The sequence below is a fragment of the Gossypium arboreum genome, chromosome 10 (assembly GCF_025698485.1).
Source record: "Gossypium arboreum isolate Shixiya-1 chromosome 10, ASM2569848v2, whole genome shotgun sequence".
NCBI classification, from domain to species: Eukaryota; Viridiplantae; Streptophyta; class Magnoliopsida; order Malvales; family Malvaceae; genus Gossypium; species Gossypium arboreum.
In genome coordinates, this window is record NC_069079.1 from 130,886,820 (window position 1) to 130,905,961 (window position 19,142).

The following is a 19,142-nucleotide window of genomic DNA, read 5'->3' on the forward strand; positions in this document are numbered from 1 at the left end:
TTGAGATCGTTGCTTCATATTCTAGCTAGCCTGTATCTCTGATTTCAAAACTGTTAAAGTATTTGAATGTTGCCATTGTTGAGTGCATGAGTATTTTGATAGTTGATGATGGAAAATAAATTATTGTTGTTGGATATACATGTTTTGTAAAGTGAATTTTGGTAAAAATGTCAATTTTGGATTAAATTGTGAATTATTGAAATTATGTGGTTGAAAGTGTGAATAAATGAAAATATGGGCTGTTATGAAGTAGTAGTAAATTTTTCTAGGCATGGGTTTGGCCAAAATTGAATGAATTTAATTTTTCGAGCTTAGGGACTAAATTGTAAAGAAGTTGAAATATCAGGGGCAAAAATATAATTTTTCCATAAAGTAATTTATGGGCTATTTTAATACCATGAATATTCGGTTAAGCTTAATTATGGTTAAAAATAGTTAATTTGCATTTTTTTGAGCTCAGTGACTAAATTGAATAAAAGTAAAACTTTAGGGTAAAATAGTAATTTTACCAAAATATGAAATTGAGTTAAAATGAATAGAATATGAATTGTAATAGTTGAATTTGATTGATTAGATCAAGTTAAGCCTCGCATTTAGTCTATATCGAGGGAAAACGAAGTATCGGATTCGTCGATCTAATTTATCGTTACTGCGAATGAGGTAAGTTCGTATGCAATAAGCATTGTTAAATTTATGTTTCTAATGCTTTAATATTGTATAAATTGTATATACGTGAATATTTTAACGTCGATGACATATCGACAAAATGTGGCACTTAGTGTGTGGGCAATCAAATATGGTACTTAGTGTACGAAATATTGAGAATGGCACTTAGTGTACGAAATATTGAGAATGGCACTTAGTGTGCGAGATATTGAGAATGACACTTAGTGTGCAAAATATCGAATGATTCAAAGGAAATTATAAATTGTGATTGAATGATTAAATAGAGCAAAGTGAATGTATACATGCTATGTTATATGAATTGTTTATGAGACGACTTTATAATGGTGATATTTGGGCTTTGAGCCTAGAAGCTTTAAGCTGGTGAATAATATTATCGGGTTTAAAACCTAGCGTGCTAAATGCCGTGATTTGATAAAAGTCTAAGACTATGAGACCTCGTGTTAAATCGGCAATTGAATTTGTTCAATGCATTAAGTTGGCCAGGTATGTGATATATTCTTATGCATGTTAGATCGATTGGAATTGAATCATGAGTGTGAAATGAGAAGCATAGGTGAAAATGCCTATGTCATATATGTGAGTAAGGACAAAACCGTCGTAAATTATCGATAAGGGTGGATTATGTGCGGAATCATCTTATAATTGCTAATTTGAACGGTTGTGTGCGAATCATTGAGCATGATGTATTGTATTGAGATTATGCTTGAGTGAAATTATAGATATGTGACGAAATTGATTGGTGATATACATGTTTAAATAATGTGAATGCAAAGAATGTGTGAAAGAGTAAATTTGTAATAAATCTGCTTGGGACAGCAGCAGTAACGTGATTTTGGAAAATCACCATAAATTGTTGGATTTGATTTAGAAGCTGAATAAATTATGTAATTAAAGCTTAATGAGTCTAGTTTCTTATAAAAGAAACCGTGTAAGCAAAAGAATTGCTGATAATGAGATATTTGAAGTGGCGTGGGATAGAGTTAAATGACTTCGGGGTCCCCTGTTTTGTTTTTAGAAAATCATTATAATTTGTACAAAAATGGTTATAAGATAAAATTTATATGCTTAGACTCCTTAATGAGTCTAGTTTCAAATTAAATCAAATATAATATATTTTGAATTCTGTACAATGAGAAATTTGATTCGTAGTGAAGAGTGGTCAGATTAGTCAAACAGTGAAACAGGGGAAACTTTAAGAAAAATCTGGTATTGATTGGCCAAACCTAAAATTCTGAAAATTTTATGGATGGAAGATATATGAGTCTATTTTCAGGGAAAATTAACAGAAATTGATTTGGAGTTTTGTAGCTCCAGTTATAAATAATTTAGTGACTATTGCTCAGGAAGACAACTTGTAGTGAATTTGTGATTATGTTGTAAACATTGATAAAACTTGTTAATGAGTTGCTTATTGTTTTCTTATGAACTTACTAAGCGTAAAGCTTACTCCCCTTTTCTTTCCCATATTCCCTAGGGTTGCCAGGTTAGCTCGGGTTGGAGGCCGTCAGAGATATTATCACATTGTCAAGTCTACGCTATCGGCGTAAATAAATCTTAGTGTTTTGAGTCTATGGCATGTATAGGGTTGTAAAGTTGAGTAAGTAAATGATACGAGACTAAGATATTGGTAAATATTTAATAATGCCTCATGAATATTTTGGGCCTTGTAAGCCCGATTAAATGATAATATACGTGTGTATGAAAAGTTTAAAATTGATTAAAAATTTTTACGGTCTGGTTTTATATAAATAGATGAGTTTAAATCTGGTAGCACCTCGAACCCTGTTCCGACGAGGGATACGGGCGAAGGGTGTTACAATAAAATTATCACATGAAATTTTCACACATACATTTTCACATACCGTAAACATATAAAATAATATTAAAATAATTTTCCAACCTCGAATTTATGGTCCTGAAACCACTATTCTGACTAAGGTCTAGACCGAGTTGTTACAAAAACTTTTAGGGAAGTCTTGATTTATGGTAGAGAGAGACTTTCATTTAAAGACGTGAAAGAAAACTTATTTAGCAAGAATAAACTTAACAATGTGTTAGGTTCGAAAAACTAGTTTGATGGGCAAGCCTCAGTTTTGGTTGCTAGATGAAGGCAACAACCATTCCTATTTTGATAATTTAAATTTTTTTATCAATTTATTCACTCTAATTAAGATAATTATTTGAATTGATTTATTTCGTTAAAAATTTCGTTAATCCATTAACAAATTACTAAGGTGGCATTTTATGACTTTTGACTAAAGCTAGGGACCCTTTTATAATTAGTTAAAAACACATTATTCTTTATTTGCAACATGAATATTTCAATGGTTGCATCATCAACATTTAAGTCCTCTTGAGGGAATTCAACGACGATGACTAAAGCTAGGGATTTTCTTAATATGTTGCCCAAATAGTTTCCAAAACAATTTTCTCTCTTTTGCTAGCACAAATCTAGTCATGCATGAGGTGTTTGGCCTATATCGGAGAGGATTTTGTTTGGATTCGATCAGAGCAATTGGGAAGAAAGGATAGGGATTTGCTTAGTTTTTTTAATTATGTGTTGTTGTTTTTTTTCTTTTGACGGTCTTTTGTGGCTTTTGGGTTGACAATGTATCCATGTCTTGTCTTTATTTTTATTTGAATGCCAAATCACAGATAAAAAAAATTCATTTTTTTATTATATAACTTTTATACTAATAATAATAGTCAAATATTAATGTATGATGGGCCTTGAAAGACTAAACTTAGAGATCCAATATGGACTTTAAAATCGAATTCCAGAATTAATTTATTTAGCCCATACCCAATATGATTTTTTTTTTTAAAATTTATCCAAGCTTGATAACTTTCAATGATTCTATCATTGATGAATTCAATTTTATGAAAAAGTGGAGGGTACAATATAGGATGACTAGTATTGAGAAATAGGACTAAGTCCAAGTTTTTTAATTTTAATTTTCAGAATTATAATGATATTTATAAAATTTTTAGTATAGTATTAGGTTTTTTTTTTTTTGCATATTGGAAAGAACTATTTAATTTTATATAGTATGATTACTTTTTCTTTTCTTTTTTATAGTAAAATCGTTCATATTTTTAAAAATAAATTAAATTGATTTGTTTAATAAGGAAAAAAAGTATCTTAGAAAAATGGTCACTTTTTACCTTAAAAATAGTTCGCATTTAGAATTTTTGCCCACTTTAGAGTAAAATCCTAGATCCATACCTAATTAGGCTTGACAATTTTTATGTAATGTCCTTTATATATATATATATATATTTGAATATTTTTATTCTTTAGTTTTTTTAGAATTTTATTTATTATTTAATTTTTTATTTTTATTTTTGAAATTTTTAGAATTAGTACGGAGGATTAAATTTTTGAAAATTTCAATATCTAACAATAAAATGAATAAATGAGTATAATTTAAAAGTAAAATCATGATATTTAAACCGACAACCTATTTCTTAATTACTTGGTTCAGATCACGACGATGACCAAATATTTGATAGATAACACAGTAAACCACTAGAATTATCTGATATGGCAGACGTAGCATTTGGCGTCCGTCGTATATTTGCTTGACAAGGAAGAAGGTCCAAATAAGAAGAATGAACCACCCATTTTGCGAGACAATAACCAGTAGCAGTACAACCGTGGCAAGGCTTCCACTAAGGAAGCTGATTTTGGTAACTATGATACGGTGAATTGAAGAGTTATCGCTGCTGGTTTTGATTGCTGCGGTTGCGGCATAAACAAGTATATCGGTGATGAATATGAACATGATAGCAGGGTGGGTTTCAAAAGGCACCGCCATGTTCGTGGACTGATATTTCACTTGTATGAGAGCGAGAAGCACGTTTATTAGAAACCCCAGACTTGCATGGATATGGTTGTTGCAACTATAATTAAGAAAAACAGTGATGTTATTTTGTCTCAACAAACATTACTTAAAAAGATTAAATACATTATATACCGGTATTCGATTCAATGATATACAAGAAGAGGTGATAGTCAGATAGAGATGACAAGTTACCACCTTTCATCATTATGGTGGGCATGGCGACCGAGTAGTACTCGTAAATTGAACAGTCTTGTTTTAATATTTTCAGGATATTAATTCAAGTTGATGTGCTTATTCAGTGGAGCAAAAGTCCCTGTTTAAGAGTAAATCTACCATAATTAAGCGGAGTTGCATGCAACCCTAGAAATAGAGCGACATAAATCTGCCGGATTAGAGTCAAATCTAATAAGAGAATCCATAGATCGAGTTAATACGACAATAGGGGTTTTAATTAGAAAGAGATTTCAATTAATCAACCTAGAGTCAGTTGTTTTTAGTCTCGAAAGAGATATTAACATAATTTAGGGATTTCTACGAATCAAGACAAGTGAATAAACAGTTTGATTTAGAATCGGAATAATAAGTGAAGTCTAGCTAAATTCTTCCTTGGGTATTGTCTTTATTATTGGTTTATTCGATTATTTTCTTCACTCTCTATCGCGTTTAGTAGTTAATTAGTTAGTTAATTTTAAATTAAAACAAACCCCTTATATTTTAGGCTAAATAATAGAAAGAAAGTTACACTAGTACTTTTAGTGTAACAGCCCAAATTTCAGTGGTGTCGGAACAGTGATTCAAGATCACTAAATCTGACATGTGAATTTAGAAATTAATAAATTATCAAGTGAAGGCTAAGTGTGATTTTAGAAAAAAAAAATATTGTTAAATTAATGAATTTTGTGGTTTAGAAAGAAATTAAAAAGAAAATTTGGGTCTAAAACGAGGTATTGAGACCCGAATTTGAAAATCGAGCCATGAATATTTTTAGAAATATTTATAGAGTTTCATTAAGTTAGTATTCAAGTTTGGTTGAGAAATTTTAACGTTTGAGTAGTTAATTAAATAAAAAGGACTAAATTGTAACAAATACAAAATTTGCTAAAAGGATTAAATAGTTTAAGTGTTAAAAGAAAGAGGATTTAAAGGGAAGTTAAGCCTAAAAGTGAATAGGATGGTCAGCAAGGGCAAGAAAGTCAGCAGAAAAATAAGGGAAATAAAGGCAAGATTGGAAATTTTACAATTTTAACATATAAAATAAGGACAAAATTGAAAAATCTAGAGATCTCTTCATATTTTCTCAACAAAAAAGCCATAGGAGGTCTGGAAAAAGTTGGTTTCTCCATAGGAGGTCTGGAAAAAGCTGGTTTTCATATTTTTACATCATGTGAGTTTAATTCTTGCTTTTTCTTGATAATTTTTATGTTTTTATGACTTTTATAGTTAGGCCCACTTATAAAATTCATTAGTTTTTTATTTGGTGGGTGAAATTGGAAGTTACCCTGGCTGAGTAAGGGAATTTTATGATGAATTATTATGAAATTTAAGTTCTAATTTCATGTTTTGGTGGTTTTATTAAGTAATTTTGATAGAAAATGGTATTTAGGGCCTAATTGTGAAAAAGTTGTGAATTAGAGGTTGGTGTTAAAAATCTGAATATCCAAAATTGTGTAGTAGTTTTGAATGGTGGAATAAAGTGTTGATTGAGAAAATGAGTGCAATTGATTGGTTAATTGAGTAGGGACTAAATTGTAAAAATTACAAAAATTGGAAGTAAATGTGTAATTTTGAAAATTGATTGGTATAAAGCATAAATTGAGTTAAAATTTAAGTAAATGCTAATGAGTGAATAATTTTATATTCTAGATCAAGAATCGGAAGATAAACGAGGAAAACGAAAAATTATCGAATAGTCCCTGAAATATTACACCTTTTACAAATTGGCTCAGGTAAGTTCATATGGTTGAATTGTGTGATTATTTGTTAAATTAGAAATGATGTGATGTCATCTACATGATTATTATTGAATTGTTAACAATTTAAAATATTATAAAGTTGGAATGGAAGTTCAAATTGAGGAAAACGCATGAGTGAGTACGCTTGGACGTGACAAGTGATGAATTGACGGTTAAGATCATGGTGGATCCACGACAAGTTATGATACGTAGGTATGGCATCGCCCATACCGAGTTATGATACGTAGGTATGACATTATCCATACTGAGTTATGATACATAGGTATGGCATCGTCCATACTGAGTGATAAATGTAGGTATGGTATTTCAACGAAGAAAACCATACTGAGCTATAAAATGTGTCACTAAACATACAACGTACTCAACTCCGTAAGACGTCCCTTAATTTGACATGTGTGGATATGTGCTAATTAAAGATAAATGTTGAAATATGAATCGGTATTTGGTGTTGAGCTCAATTGAGTGAACTCATTATTTGAGATTGTACTTGATAGGAATTGAATGTTTAATATTGTTTATTGGAATGGTAGTGAATAATTGGTAATATTGTTATTGCGAACATATGAACTTACTAAGCTTTTATAAGCTTACTTTGTGTGTTAATGTTTTCTATAGATTTACGTGGTATTGGTGGATCGGATCAACACATCAGAAGCACTATCCAGATTTATTCTGGTAGATTTTGTTGAACAATTTTTGATTTATATGGCATGTATAGGGGTCGGTTTGATGATGTCATAAGATGAACGATTAAGTATGTCAATTAAGTATGTAATGTAATTTGAATGCGTTAGTTATAATAGATAATGAAATGTACATGTTTTGGTTTGATTTGGTTGATTGCTTGGACTGTATTGGTTGATAAATGTATTCTTATGCAGGATAAAAGTATGAGGATGAGAAAAATGGTCTTAAAATGGCCCATTTTCATCTACACGGGGGCGTGTGTCTAGGCCGTGTGTGACACATGGGTTGCCACATGGGCATGTGTTAAGACCGTGTGTACCCTGCAACTTAAAAATGAGAAACAGAATGTCCAAGTTTAAGCACACGGCCTAGCACACCAGCGTGTGGCTTGGTTGTGTGACACACATGGGCTTTAACATGGCTATGTGATATGGCCGTGTGAAGTCTGCACCTAAAATGTGAAATTTAATTTTCACACGGTCTAACAACACGGGCGTGTGCTCAGGCCGTGTGACTCAAGTTTCTTCTTGAATGCAAGTCAGTGAGCTCCACGGGCTTGGGACACGGGCGTGTGTGACAACACAACCGACCCACACGGGTGTGTCCCTATCCACACGGGCATGTGGCCCTGTTTCAGAACAAAATTTTCTTAAGTTTTCTAAAAGCTCTATAAGTTCTTAGTTTGGTCCCAAACTATCTACAACATAAGTTTTGGGCCTCATGGGCCGTATAAGGGACTTTAAGCATGTGTTTGAATAATATTTATTTTGGAATGAAGTTTTATAATCCGGTTTTGTATGTGTTTAATTGTATTTAAGTCTGATGATACCTCATACCCTGTTCCAGCATTGAATACGGGTAAGGGGTGTTACAGTCACGCTTTAATTGGATGGTTCGACTAGTGGGAAAAAAATTGTCTATCACTGAAGCTGAGTATATGATGATTACTGAGGCTTGTAAAGAAGTTATTTGGTTAAAGAGGTTGTTCACTGAACTCAATAAAGACCTTCATATTAGTACAATATTTTGTGATAGTAAGAGTGTCATCTTCCTTATCAAGGATCAAATATTTCATGAGAGAACAAAGCACATTGATATTTAGTATCATTTTGTACGTGATGTTATTGCTCGTGGTGATATCATTGTGAGCAAAATTAGTACTCATAAAAATCGAACAGATATGATGACTAAGTCACTTCCTATAACCAAGTTTGAGCATTACTTAGACTTGGTTAGTGTTTATTGTTGAAGATAAACCCTTAAGAGGTTTTCATGGAAGAGGTGGAGAACTGATTTGTTGAAAGTTTATGATGAAGAATTTGTTCGTTGAAGAATTCTTGTCAAGATGGAGATCATTAGAGATGGGGACCTAAATTCATATTTAAAAAAAAAAAAATGGCAAAATAAGGAGATCTACTCCTGTCTTCTTGCTCAATCAGTCTGAAAATTGTCCTTTTTTTTTTTAATCATCTATTCCAACCAATTCTTCATAAGCACTTCCACACTTGCTGTTCATAAACTTTTTTTATAACATATTCAACAATATCCTATATACTCGGTTTCAGGTCTGGCAAATAACCAAAATAAAAATATAATTATATATAAAATCTATATGCCTCCCTTTTAATTTACCAACTTCAATAAAGGCAGCTTGTCATTGCTGTACTTGATCTAGCTTTTCTGGTTCATGGTCATCAAAGGAGGTTTTGAATCTCCCAGTAAGATTCCGTAACCTAGAAGGATCAACACGATAAAAGATGGGAAGAGCAATATGTCCTTCAGTATCCTTGCGGTCCACGATGTTAGAGAGTTCAGCCAAGCATGATTTTGAAGAAGCATAGTTGACAGACAAAACGATGATCGAGAGAGTTGAGGTTGCAATTGCTTGAGAAAATGTTAGTGAAAGTTGGTCCCCTTTTTCCAGTGTATCTTCATCGAAGAAAACATTGATTCCTGTGTCTTTCAAAGGTTTCAGAATATGACTGGTAAAATTAAGGCGCGTGTCTTCTCCTGTAAAGCTCAAGCAAACTTGATGCTTCGTTTGACGAGAAGACGAAGAAGACGCCATGAAAGAGTTTAGATTGTGTGATTGAAGCAAAGGATAGATTGTATGACTGAGGCAAAAGACAGACTCTGCTTCTTTTATTTTGGTATCTTTGAAGAATATACCGAAAGATTGAATGTGTTATCTTCGACACACTGGATTTTTCTTTTGTAAAACTGAAATTCTTGGATACAATTAATGAAAGGACAATGTTTTTTTCCGATACAATTAATTAAGATAACGTGTTATCATCTCTTTATTTTTTAAGTATTGATTAAGCCTAATAAAAAATTGATTAAAAAAATAATACAGATTTTTTTTCTTAATATTTGAATCAGCTACCATTTAGTGGTATCTGTTCCATGGTCGAGCTGTCGAACTTGAGACCAGGATTCACTTCGATTATCATATCTGTTTGGGCTGAAACTTTTATGTATGTTACTGCCCCTCAAGTTGTTTGAGCCCTGAAAACTTGAATTATTATTAATTTTCTCTTATCTAAGATTATCAGATATTTGTTCTCATAATTAATATGATATCTAAACAGAGACTTATTGGAGGAGAGATAAACTCGTCCAATCCCATACATGTTCTGCTCTGTTTTTTATTGAAAGGATGCAATAATGGAATTGCTAAGCTTAAATCTCATTCACAAAGTTGAGTGTGCACTGCACTTTGTTATTATTATGGAATCCATTTGATTAGATGTTATCGTATGAAACATTATTGATGATCACTAAATAAACTATAAATACGATAAAGGTAAGCGTATCTATCGAATAATAGTATAGTTATGGTGATTATAGAATATCATATCCACGAGGATTAAAAGTATTAGTAATTACTGTTGTTCTATTATTTAGGCAATAGGTCGTGCTTCAACCTTTGAACCACAAGTAAAATTTAGTAGTACTAAAATCAATAATACTTACTTTTATGAGTAATCTTATAAAAAGAATAATTGATAAGTTATAAAAGTAATATATTTTAATCACATTCTTAGTGAGTTTTTGGAGCGAAAGGAGAAAAAAAGGAGCCAAAATCGAACAAATAGAACTGTTTTCAAGAGCCACACGTTCGGGAATCTCCACACGAGCTGGACACACGCCCATGTGCCAGCCCTTGTCGATTTTGTACCATGCTTCTCAAATATACTAAAAAACCCAATTTTTAGGCTTTCCGAGGATTCTAAAGTTTATAAATACCCATTAGAAGAATACATAATGGAGCAATCAGAGAAGATCAAATAAAACACTCAAAGAACACCCTTAGAGTCAACTCGGAAGCGGATCTCCATCAAGATTAAAGACCTCCTTTTAATTTCTTTCAAAGTTTTATTGAATTTCTTTATGTTTTGTAGTTTTTCTGACTTTGAGATGTTTCTATTAATCAGGATTATAAACTAATTCCCTAGATACCTAGGGGGATGAATCCTATGATGAATCCGTTTATTTGATTTCTGATTTACATGATAATGTGCTTAATTCAGTGGAGCAAAAGTCTCTATTTAAGAATAGATCTAGTATAATTAAGTGGAGTTGCATGCAATCCTAGAAATAGGACGACATAAATCTACTGGATTAGAGTCAGATCTAATAAAAGAATCCATAGATAGAGTTAATGTGACGATAGGGGTTTTAATTAGAAAGAGATTTCAAGTAATCAACCTAGAGTCCATTGTTTTTACTCTTAAAAGGGATTTGAACATAATTTAGGGATTTCTACGGATCAAGACACAAGTGAATAAATCGTTTAATTTAGATTTATAATAATAGGTAAAATTTAGGTGGATTCTTTCTTGGGTATTGTCTCTCTCACTGGTTTATATTCGATTATTTCCTTGATTTATTCTCTGTTACGTTCTTAGTTAAATTATTTTAGTAAATTTAGGTTAAAATACATCACTCCAAATTTGTCGGCTAAATAATAGAAAAACCGTAATTATTAATACTTTTAATCCTCGTGGATACAATATTCTCTAGTCACCATAACTATACTATTGTTCAATAAATATGCTTGTCTTTGTGTCGTATTTATAATTAATTTAGTCACCACCAATAATGTTTCATACGATAGCATCTAACCAAATGGATTCCATAATAATAACAAAGTGCAGTGCCAACTCAACTTTGTGAATGAGATTTAAGCTTAGCAATTCCATTATTGCATCCTTTCAATAAAAAACAGAGCAGAACATGTATGGGATTGGACGAGTTTATCTCTCCTTCAACAAGTCTCTGTTTAGATATCATATTAATTATGAGAACAAATGTCTGATAATCTTAGTTAAGAGAAAATTAATAATAATTCAAGTTTTCAGGGCTCAAACTACTTGAGGGGCAGTAACATACATAAAAGTTTCAGCCCAAACAGATATGATAATCAAAGTGCATCCTGGTCTCGAGTTCGATGGCTCTACCATGAAACAGATACCAGTAAATGGTAGCTGATTCAAATATTTAAAAAAAAAATCTGCATTATTGTTTTAATCATTTTTTTATTAGGCTTAATCAATACTTAAAAACAAAGAGATGATCTTAATTAATTGCATTGGAAAAAAACAATGTCCTTTCATTAATTGTATCCAAGAATTTCAGTTTTACAAAAGAAAAATCCAGTGTGTCGAAGATTGCATTGGTGATATTGAGATTATGATGGTTTAGCTAGCTTGAAGTAGTGTAGTTCTTAAAGGGAAGTATTGCAATAAATCATGACAATGTTAGCACTTGTTAGATTACTTTTTAACTTTACTTAAAAAAATAAAATTGTTTTCAGGAGCCACATGTTCGGGAATCTCCACATGGGCTGGACACATGCCCATATGCTAGCCCATGTCGATTTCACAGCATGCTTCCCAAATACAGTGAAAAACCCAATTTTTAAGCTTTCAGAGCATTCTAAAGTCTATAAATACCCATTAGAAGAATACATAATGGAGCAATCAAAGAAGATCGAAGAAAACACTCAAAGAACACTATCAGAATCAACTCGGAAGTGGATCTCCATTGAGATTGTATGAAACATGAATATTATCGCTTTCCAATAATTTAATGGCACATCAGCAATTTTATCCTGAATTTCAGGATTTAATTTTGTTAATGATGAAAATCCTAATGTGACATTAAATTATTGAAAAAGAGATACAAATAATGTGGTTTCACTGTTTCATAGAATCCTTTTCCTATTTGATGTAGGGGTTGTTGTTGATTTTATAAACTATGTTGTTCTGAGTTTTTTTTATTTTTAGTATTTATCTGTCAATACTTATGTCTATACATATTTGGGTAAAGGCATGAGAACCTGACTCTCCAAATACACAAATGATTTTAACATATCAAACACATATTTTTATCAATACTTGTACCCGAATTCAAATAATATAATTTAGAAAAAGAAAAACAAATGCTTAAGTTTCTTTTTTTGGCTGCTAGATCATAAAAATGTACAAAATATCACCCAACTAATCGCATTTGTCTTTTTTTTTTCAATTCTATTAACTGCCACTAAATTTTGTGACAGAAAGGTAACGTAGTAGTTCTAAAATTGACATAATAACAATTTTAATGTAGTAGTTCTATTTGCATTGTCGTTACTAAAACGATCATAACCTGACCTCTCAAACTCAAAATAACACGTTTCAACATGCATTATGAATCAAAGAGACAACTTCCATCGATGAACAGATAAACAACTTATACATATCCAAATCCCATCTAAAAACATATCGTAAATTGACTGTTGTTCTAGACTTGAAAAACAACAGCTTTCATAAATTTAATTTATTAAATTTCAACTGATTTGTGCAATATGAATACTGAATCAAAATCAACAAGACATAAAGGCAAGAAGTGTCCAAAGGGATGCAAAAGAAGATGAACCCATTGAGCATGTTCTTTTCTTCTATCCATTTACAAAAAAAAGAGGTGTGGGCAACTTCTAGTCTCAACTACATCCCAATGAGGAATTGCTTTCGGAATTTTCAATGGAAGGGATCGACACTTTTTTTTTCTTTCTGAATTTTGGTTCTTTTACCACAAGATCTCTTATTGTGATCCTTCATTGGTTTATTTGGAAAGCTAGAAATGAGTTGGTTTACAAATAATGTTGAAGGGGGATTCCGTCAATGTGCTTTCCTACACAAAGAACAAGCACATAGGCAAGCAACTATCGCTAAGTGTTCACATCAAGAGCACTGCCTTTTTTTGCTGGATTCTCTCTTTTTCAATTGAGTGGAAAAGTGTCATGTAATTTCAATTTAGTATCATATTAAATTTAGTGCACAAATTTTATAATTTTTATCAATTTAATCACTATTTTTAAATGAAAATGCTGACAATATAATGATACTTAATCTTGATATAACATTATTTGTCTTATAAGACATGTCAACAAATTATTTAAATTTTTTGTAAAAATATTCAAAAATAAAAATAAAAAACAACAATTTCAATAATTTTTTAAATGTTCTAGTAAGTACATGTAGATCGTCATGTGGACTATCATGTGTAAAAATTTAACGTTTTAGTCAATATTTTCATTGAAAAACAATAATCAATTTTTTTAAACATGATAGTTAAATTCAATTTTTTAGGTTAAAAGGCCAAATTTAAAAGGATGAAATTAGAAAATGTCATTGAAGGTTAATTTTTTCAAAATCCTATTAAATAAAATAAGAGATTATTTGCAAGTCAAATTAAACAAAATATATTTTCTTTCTAAAAGAAATATTTATTAGTATAAGATATTTAGCATTTATTAGCATAATTCATTTTACCTATGAATTTAGCATATAAATAGGTTCTTCTACAATCTTAGAAAAAACACTCATTAAAAATTAGAACTCATAGCACTTTTTGAGAATTTTGTATTTACGTTTTAAAGATTCGTTATATTCGAATTTCAAGATTTAGTTTTTATCTCCATCGTTTATACTCTTCATTCTTTTTTCATTATAGTAAAATCATTTTTGCCCGCGGTTTTTATCCTCTTTTGAGAGAATTTTTTACGCTAAATTTGTGTGTTTAATTTCTCAATTTTCTTTCGATATTTTTAGTTATTCGTTGCTTAATCGAGTTTATTTCAATAGAAGTATTAATTTCAGTTATCAATGGGAAAAATGCTTAAATTCAACATTACTATTTTTATTTTTGTATTTTCTTAAGAAAAGTAGTACCAAAATTATAATCGAAACTAAAAACAATGAAAAAAAAAATAAAGGAATCTAAAGAAAAGGGAGAGGAAAGTCAAAAAGAAAGAAAGTAGGAATAAAAAAGTGCATTTTTTCGATTGGGAGATATTTATATTCCAAAGATATTTTTCTGCCACCTTTACTCCCATTTTCCTTTTTTAAATAAAAAGTGCAGGCCTAAGATATTTCTTATGACCTTTATTACCACTCTCAGACAAGGCGCGTGTTTTCACCTATCCACTTATTTGAGCTCTTTATCCGCACTACATGGGTCACATCTATGTAAATATTTATTGTAATGGGATTCTACGAGATTTATTTTAAATTTAAATTTAAAATTAAAAAATGAAAAAGAAACACCAAGTCATCATTGATTATATTACATAAAATTTTATTTGAAAAATATATGTTTATTTTTTTAACGGATTCAATAAGTTTCAACACTTAATAAAGAAAGAGAGAAATTAGTTGCAATTATAGAAGAGAAGATGTGTCTTCTTTCTCTTTCATTAATTGGTTGAACATGCTCATGGTTGTCAGCACAATTTTTGAAATTTTGATGTGATTTCACCATATGGATTCAAGATTTTTTTTTTGTTTTTTAACCACGTAAATTTAAAATGGATTTACATGATTCTAATAATAAGATCCCACCTTAAATGTCACGTATATATAAACTATAAACTTTGGTATAAACAAATTCAAGGTCCTCTTTTTTGTTTTTTAACCACAATCGTAGATTTGAAATAGATTCATGGGAACTTATTATAATAAAATCTTACCTTATACGTCGCCTACATATAAACTATAAACTTTAGTATAAAATATTTTATTAAGTTTATGGTAATAACAACTTAATTTAAAAATAAAAAATTATGATTTAAAATTAAAATTTAATCTAAATATTGAAACCTAATCAATTTTTTAAGAAAAGTGAAGATTCGATTAATGGACCCAAAGTTGTGTTGAATTTTATTTATGCATATAGGGAAAGGTTTTAATCACACTCGCTTTGGTCGTGCGTGAAAAGGAGCTTTCTTCAAAGTTCCACCACTTTCCATGGTGTCACCCTACCCCAGTCCTCCAACAATATATATAACCCCAAAACTTCCCTCCCAAAACCTCATCACCATAGCCATTTCTTCTCTTACATGCAAATGTGATTAAAAAAAAAACCCCATCAAAAAACCAAAAGAAAGAGCAAAAACCATGGCCAACAACCCTAGAAACAACGCCAACAAGAAACTGAAACATCATCGGAACCAAGATTCCGACGACTTTGACGGTAACCCCGAAGCATGGGCAACGCTAGACAAGAATTTCAAGCAAGTCCAATCGGTTTTGGACCGGAACCAGATGTTGATCCAACAGGTTAACGATAACCACCAATCGAAGAACCCCGACAACATGGTTAAGAACGTTGCATTAATTCAAGAACTTAATGGGAACATATCCAAGGTTGTCTCACTTTACTCTGATATGTCTTCCAATTTCTCCACTGCCTTTCATAACAATGGACACCACAAGGAAGGCTGAAGTTTATTATCGACAATAATAATAAGGACGATGAAGAAGAAAAGTCTTCTTTTATATGTATGTTGTTGTTCTATAATAAATACATGTCCGGTTCCTTTCAGTTTGGTTTGGTTTTTGCCGATTTTTTATCTTTCGTGCTTTGTATTGATTTGATTCTAAACTATAACTGATCGGATATATATTTGTATATTTGTTATTAATGTATTGTATTTGTATGAAAGGGTTTTAGATGAATGGTTGGTGTTGATTTATTTATGTTTTGTATTTTCGAATTATTTTATCAATTTAATTTATATATGTTACATATCGTAATCGAACCAATTAATTCCATTGTCAAAATCGATTGATCAAAGTTGGGGTCTCATGCAACAAATGACCCAATAAAGATAAATCCATACAAAGAAGAACTAAGTTTAATAACAAGTAGCGGTACGATTCACTCTTTAAGGCAACAAGTGAAAAACAAAAATGGATTATTTTCTTTTATATTCCTTATGTTTTTAATTTGATTCAATTTAATCCTTATCCTCATCCATAATTCGATTTATTATTGAATTTAATTTTTATATGGTAATTTAATATTATATATTAAGGCTCTTGCATGTGCTTTAGTACTTAACATGGACTTGGTTTATTATATATTTTGCATGATTTTTTGTAATTATGACATAATAATATTGAATTTTGAAAAGAAAAGTCAACACTTTATATAATGTAATATTAACAATAAGTAATAATTTATATAGTATAACTTGTTAGTTAAATTGGGACAAATTGTATAAAGGTCTTTGTATTCCCTTAATTTAGAAAATTGTCCCACCCTGGTCTTTCGACTTTTTTTAGTTCACTTTAATCCCAACACTTGGAAGCTTTCCCAATTTAGTCCATGAATTTGGCTTCCATTAAAGTTTGATACTTTGGAACATTTAAGATTACATCACATCATCACTTGAATTTCCATGTAATAATGTGACACGATCTCAAAATATCATATCATTATACATTAATGAAATCTAAATTCACCGATCAACCGAGAAAAGTTGTCAGGTTTCAAGATTGGTGCAAACCAAAAAAATATATCAGCCAAAAACACATAATACATGGACTTTTATAAAAATTTAACCTTTAATTTGGATATTCAAAAGCTTTTATTTCTTTCCTCAAATTCCCAAATTGCAACAAAAACTATTACCTTCACTCATTATTTTTTCCTACAAATTATCCTCAAAATTTTCAATTTTTTTAAAAAAATCTTATCTTTACATAAGAATCCATACCTTAACATACCCAAAATGCAAATTGCTATTTTATTTCTCTTTTGTTATTTTTTTTTCTAAAAAGTACTAAAAATATAATTAAAAATGAAAAAGGACCAGAATCTAAAAAGGGAAAAAAATAGGAGAATAAAAAGTGCACTTTTAAATTGGGAGATATTTATATTCCAAGATATTTTTCTGCCACCTATACACACTTTTGACCTTTTTAAAATAAAAAGTGCAGGCTAAGATATTTCTTATGAGCTCTCATTATCAGTCTCAGACAAGGCACGTGTTTTTCACGTACCAATTTTTTATATATTTATATTTCCAGTATTTTTTAATTCATTCCAAAATAAGTTTTTATATTCTTGATTTTATATATTTATTATATATTTAAAAATATATGCAAGACATGAAATAATTTTATTTTTAATTAAAATTATAAATTAAAAACAATTTAAAATTATCAATTAAATTTTATTATTAAATATTTAATCCGAATATTTATTAAGAATAAAGTCTATTATACAAATTAAATACATGAGTATTATATTTTATTTAGTAAAAGTAAATTCATAAATTATCATTTCATTTTTAGAAAAGTATTTAGTGAACTTAATGTGATAACGTAATTTTCTCGGATTTTAATTAATACCTTCCAATGTATACTAAACGTTAAAAAGTAACTTTCCCGACAATCACATCTCCAGCAATCACATTTCTGAAGAATCACAATATATTAAAACCATAATATGAGAAAGTACCAAATTCTATCTAAATTTAATCGAGACACTATGACTTTATGCGAGAATAAAAGATAAAAAATAATAATTTTCAATTTTTTGGTAAAATAAAAAAATCCTTTTACTCAATAGAATAAAATTTTTAAAATATATTAAAAATCCTAATTAATAATTATTATATATTTTCAAATAAATAATAATTTATTTAAGCATGAACCGTTTAAGGCGAGATTAACTATTAAGGCACGTGATAGTTCTTACATTTTACCTTGGATAAATTTTTTTTATCACACTCGCTTCTGTCGCGCGTAAATAAAGCTTTCTTCAAACCTTAACAGCTTTCCAATGGCGACCCAACACCAATCCTTTCAAAAATTTATACCCCCAAAAACCTAAAACATAGTCTTATCATCATCATCACCATAACCTTTTTCTTTACATGCGAATGTGAAAAACTCCATTAAAAAAAGACCAAAAAAACCATGGCCAACAACACCAACAAGAAACTGAAACATCACCGGAACCAAGATTCCGACGACGGTAACCCCGAAGTTTGGGCAACGATAGACAAGAGTTTCAAGCAAGTCCAATCGGTTTTAGATCGGAACCGGATGTTGATCCAACAAGTCAACGAGAATCATCAATCGAAGAACCACGACAACATGGTGAAGAACGTAGCATTAATTCAAGAACTTAATGGGAACATATCAAAGGTTGTTTCACTTTACTCTGATTTGTCTTCAAATTTCTCTACTGCTTTTCAGCAACAACATAGCAATGAACATCCCAAAGAAGGTTGAAAGTTTGTCATTGAGAATAAAAAAAGGGAAAATAATGATGATATTAATAAAAAAGGGTCTAAAGTACTCTTAAATCTTTTATATATTTATGTTTATCTGTTGTAGTTTGGTGTTTAGATTTTATGTTCTTAGATAAATTGGTTTCTGGTTTTTGTGTTTTAAGAACATGATGTGTTGGGTTTTATAGGGTGTTGATGTTGGTATTTTATGTTTCTGTTTTACTATGTGGTTTATAAAAATCAGGTTGCATTTTATCTTTTTTATTTAAAAAATTAATTCATTTGTACTGATAAAAATTAATATCCGTGTGTACTTCCTTGACTAACAAAAATCAATTTTTAACAGTAAATATACATGATATTTTTAATAAAAGAATCAAT

General features: G+C 30.3%; 3 protein-coding genes across 3 annotated transcripts; 2 read left to right on the forward strand and 1 right to left on the reverse strand.

Annotated features, from left to right (window-relative positions):
- Positions 1 to 8,846: 8,846 nt before the first annotated feature.
- LOC108462267 (TMV resistance protein N-like) lies at positions 8,847 to 9,260 on the reverse strand. Its single transcript, XM_017762238.1, has one exon. It carries the CDS (start codon positions 9,258 to 9,260, stop codon positions 8,847 to 8,849), a length of 414 nt encoding a protein of 137 aa, XP_017617727.1.
- Positions 9,261 to 15,552: 6,292 nt separating this feature from the next.
- On the forward strand, positions 15,553 to 16,194 carry LOC108463587 (protein EARLY FLOWERING 4-like). Its single transcript, XM_017763511.2, has one exon. It carries the CDS (start codon positions 15,634 to 15,636, stop codon positions 15,958 to 15,960), a length of 327 nt encoding a protein of 108 aa, XP_017619000.1. The 5' UTR covers positions 15,553 to 15,633; the 3' UTR covers positions 15,961 to 16,194.
- A 2,095-nt stretch (positions 16,195 to 18,289) lies between these two features.
- On the forward strand, positions 18,290 to 19,097 carry LOC108461498 (protein EARLY FLOWERING 4-like). Its single transcript, XM_017761353.2, has one exon. It carries the CDS (start codon positions 18,445 to 18,447, stop codon positions 18,760 to 18,762), a length of 318 nt encoding a protein of 105 aa, XP_017616842.1. The 5' UTR covers positions 18,290 to 18,444; the 3' UTR covers positions 18,763 to 19,097.
- Positions 19,098 to 19,142: the final 45 nt, after the last annotated feature.

Coding starts and splice junctions, on each gene's coding strand:
- LOC108462267 (XM_017762238.1), bottom strand. CDS start 9,260: ATGGCGTCTTCTTCGTCTTCTCGTCAAACGAAGCATCAAGTTTGCTTG.
- LOC108461498 (XM_017761353.2), top strand. CDS start 18,445: ATGGCCAACAACACCAACAAGAAACTGAAACATCACCGGAACCAAGAT.
- LOC108463587 (XM_017763511.2), top strand. CDS start 15,634: ATGGCCAACAACCCTAGAAACAACGCCAACAAGAAACTGAAACATCAT.